Source organism: Penaeus chinensis, chromosome 5 (genome assembly GCF_019202785.1).
Source record: "Penaeus chinensis breed Huanghai No. 1 chromosome 5, ASM1920278v2, whole genome shotgun sequence".
Classification (NCBI taxonomy): Eukaryota; Metazoa; Arthropoda; class Malacostraca; order Decapoda; family Penaeidae; genus Penaeus; species Penaeus chinensis.
The window spans coordinates 9,744,840-9,748,762 of NC_061823.1; the positions used below are offsets into that span (position 1 = coordinate 9,744,840).

Consider the following 3,923-nt stretch of genomic DNA (forward strand, 5'->3'; position numbering starts at 1 on the left):
CGTGGACTCAGTAGGGAGTGCTTCCTTAGGACCTTCGTACTTCTTTTCGGCGAGATTTGGTCCTGAACTGAACCGGAAGTGTCTTTAGAGATTTAGATTCATTATGGAACCGAATATTCTCGTGCAGGTTACACGTACTGAGTGTATGATGTATATGCATGCGTTCTGTTGTGTAAAGTTTCTCTCTCTCTTCACATCTCTTCTCATCTCTTCTCTTCTTTTCTCTCTATCTCCCTCGCCCTCTCCCTATACTCTTCACTTCTCGCTCTCCCTCTCCCTCTCCCTCTTCATGTAACCGCGCAGTACGTCTGAACTCCTGCCACAATAAGCCCTCACGCGCCGCTCTCCTTTTCTCCCGCAGGACCTTCCATCACACGCCTCCCGCGAGAAGCTGGGGCCTGACGACATCCCGACGCCCCCCCTGGCTGCCATCAGGGGCGCGCAGTCCCTGGACCGCATTTCCCGCCGGTCCGCGCCCCCAGCGACCCCGGAGGCGGCAGCAGAGGAACAGCAGGAGGGCAACCTGCAGTCTCCGGACTTGCCCTTCCAGCTGATTTCCACCGTATGACGCTAGGGGAGCCTGGGTCACCGCCGGTCGCGTCACACAGCGATCACGCACATCGCTCGATCACAGCTCTGATTCTTGACGGATCTTCGTTCGTGTTTTCAGTTTCGCTCCGTTCTGAGAGGTTCGAGAGGCGGATTAAATGAGCTTCGAATTTTTTTTCTCCTAACTACGGCGCATTAAAAAAAAAAATGATAATAAAACAAAAAATTGGTTGAAGTCAGTGAATTACGTTTTTTTTTCGTTTTTCTTTTTTAAATTTTCGTGTACATAAAGCGTTGATTTTCCTTACCCTTAGTAGTCCAGTGTCCAAATTTACATATGGAAGGTGCGGTATTTAGCTTCACATGATAGTTTGACATTGCTTTTAGTGATATTCCTCTATACATGAAAACTATAAGCTTTGCTATATATCTTGTCATTAACTTTAATCATAACCAGAGTTGCTAATCATATGACTATATCCGTAAATAGAAGATATCTAGCTGACCAGCGGTGACCTAGGCAATCTAGCATCAAGTTGTGTGACTGTCTTGTCGTTCCCTGAATTAACGAAATCTTGCGTGACAAATCATTGACACTTTGTGACTGTATGAATTCGAGTACTGTGTGAAGAGACCTCTTTTTCTGAATGTACTGTGCATGTCAGTCGGCACGCCAGGTTCCGGAGGCACTCGTGGTGCAGAGAAGCTGTTGTTCGTTGCACTGCACTGGTGACAATGACGAAATCTCTTCATTTTGTGTCGGTGGAGTCTTTGTCTGTGTTCATTGTGATAAAAAAGACTTACAGCGAGAAGAAACTCGAGAAGACAAGGAAAAGGATTACTGCCTGTTAAACTAAGGGTGCTGTTACAGTAACAGTAAAAAGTGTAAAATACATGGGAATGAACATGCTCTTCTGAAACCGTTGTTTTGTTGATATTCAGACTTTCTGTAACAAACATTTTCACTGAAAATATAGAAACTATTGCATTAAGATTACCTTTTGTACTGAAATGAGAAAGACATGTAAATACACAAGAAAAAATCTGTGTTTTAGGTGCTCTTAATAATTTACTGGGATAGTGAATATTGTTGTATCTTTATTGTTTGAAAATCATTTTACATTTTAAGTTTTCACAAAATGTTCTTTTAATCATTGTGGCGAAAAAAGTGACAAAGAAGCAATTGTGAAGCAGCGTGAAAGCTCCAGTATGGGAGGATTTTATATGAAAAAAAAAAAAAACGAAAAAGGAAATAAATTAACTTAAAGTGTCACAGCACACTATCAGGGACCAAGCATCTTTATTCAGAAAAGAAGAGAGAGGATCCACAAAGATAAGTAAAAAAGAAAAAGAGAAAAAACAATCAATAGACGAGATGTAAAAGAAAATAAGATTTTTATGAATACATAAAATTACATTAGCTGAAACAGGAGAGGGAAAACTGTACCAAGATCCAGTCAGAGTTTGAAACAGAAGCGTCTCAAGATTTTACATAATGAGACATGTTTATTTCCAATTTTTTGTTTACCTATTGTTTGGACATTAGACCTTCATAAGTTAATATTAAGAGATATATTTTTACTAACAGATCTTGATAGATATAGGCTAAGTATCCATATAGAAAGAAGAAAATTATTCCACTCAAACTTTGGACAAATTATTATTATTATTGTTATTATTATTATTATTATTTTTATTTTTATTATTATTATCCTTATCATTATTATTATCATTACTGTCATTTATTACAATAATAATGGCGGTGATGATTATTATCAATAAAATTATCATCAGTGTTATTATTATTTGTGCTATGCTTTATGAGGGCAATATATAGCAATAATCTGAAAAAAGTTTTTTTCAACTTTTCATTTAAATTTCTTCAGTTGCCATATTTTTCCATAGACTTATTTTTTACATTATTATTACATTATTATTATCATTATTATTATTCCTATTATTCTTATTGTTGTTATTATTATTGTTGTTGGTATCAAAATATTGATAATAATAATAATAATGATTATTATTATTGTTATTATTATTATTATTACTATTATTACTATTATCATTACTATACCTATTATTATTTTCATCATCATTGTTGCCATATTTCTCATCGTATTTTACTATTGGCAATGACCAGAGTTTTAGTGGTACATGTATCATGGAACTACATCTCTCATTGTTTATAAAGACATAGAAGAATGCTTTTTTCTGCTTCGCTAACTTTATATCACGCATCGCTACAAACCGAATAACTTCCTTTTTGGTTGACACGCTTCACGTGTTGCTTATCTTTGATTTTGGCAGTGTTAATTGTGTTGATAAGACATCATGCAATCAGTGTTTCGTGAGAGACAAACTTGCTAGAGTCGGCGACAAGCAATATGTTCAATTTAGCATGTTATATTTAGATATTTTTATATACTAGGTCACTTTATGCGTCAGTCATTTGTTTTGCGCACACATGGAATGTTTCGCGACCAATGAAGATACGACTGTACTTGTACTAAATTGTACTAAAATCGTATACATTTTTTGAAAAGGGGCACGGTAAGAGTTTTTTTTTTTTTTCATTTGTAGTAGTTATTGGCAATTAAAAAAAAATAGAAAAGAAAAAAGAATACTGAAAGGCAGCAATAGAAAACAACGTATTGAAAGAAGGAATCCTTGCTAAACATATCTTTATATAAGACTGACGGACTGTTTGTTTCTTTGTATTTTCGTGTGCGTTTTATTGCTTTTGGTAATGTCATTTGTGTTATATTGGATGTAATGTCACGTGCTGTTGTTTACTTGTTGAATGAGGTTTTGTGACCAGGAGAGGGTATGTTGTAAACACTTCTCTGTGGTCGATTCAATATATGATTTTTATTAACCTCTGTAATATGATGCTATGTACTCTCATTTGTATACGAAATGTTTCAAAATAAACAGATTTAAATGAGGATTTTTCAATACTGTGCGTACTTTGTTATTCCCTTATTTACAAATGATGAAGAAAATTCATTGTCTATAAAGAAAAACTTGTTAGTGATTGTGAAGAAAATTATTATGATAATAATAATAATACAATTAATATAATAATAATATTGATAATATATAATATATAATAGAAGAAACACCAATATAATATTACCTGCAATAACATATCAATAACAATGTATTTATGAAATACTGATGGTGATGATGATAATGATGATCAAAACGTTGATATGATTATCAGGATAATTAAACTGAAAGGCAACGATAACTCATTAGTGAGAAAGTAAAAACTATAATGATGAAAGTGATTGAAAGTAAATATTATGAATATTAATATTATCTTAAAGATAAAGATAAAATAAAAAGAATAATATTTCTTCTGCTAG

General features: G+C 34.2%; 1 protein-coding gene across 13 annotated transcripts in view; it reads left to right on the forward strand.

The window, feature by feature from the left end:
- The window catches only part of LOC125025705 (glutamate receptor ionotropic, kainate 2-like), a 133,255-nt gene extending 129,743 nt beyond the window's left edge, over positions 1-3,512 (forward strand). For 11 of the 13 annotated variants that reach the window (XM_047613829.1, XM_047613828.1, XM_047613839.1 and 8 more), the window contains one exon: positions 362-3,512. In XM_047613829.1, coding sequence (XP_047469785.1) covers positions 362-568 — 207 coding nt within the window. In that variant the 3' untranslated portion in view covers positions 569-3,512. The remainder of the gene's footprint in view (positions 1-361) is intronic. The other 2 variants (XM_047613837.1, XM_047613836.1) reach the window with 1 other exon arrangement.
- The last annotated feature ends 411 nt before the right edge of the window (positions 3,513-3,923 follow it).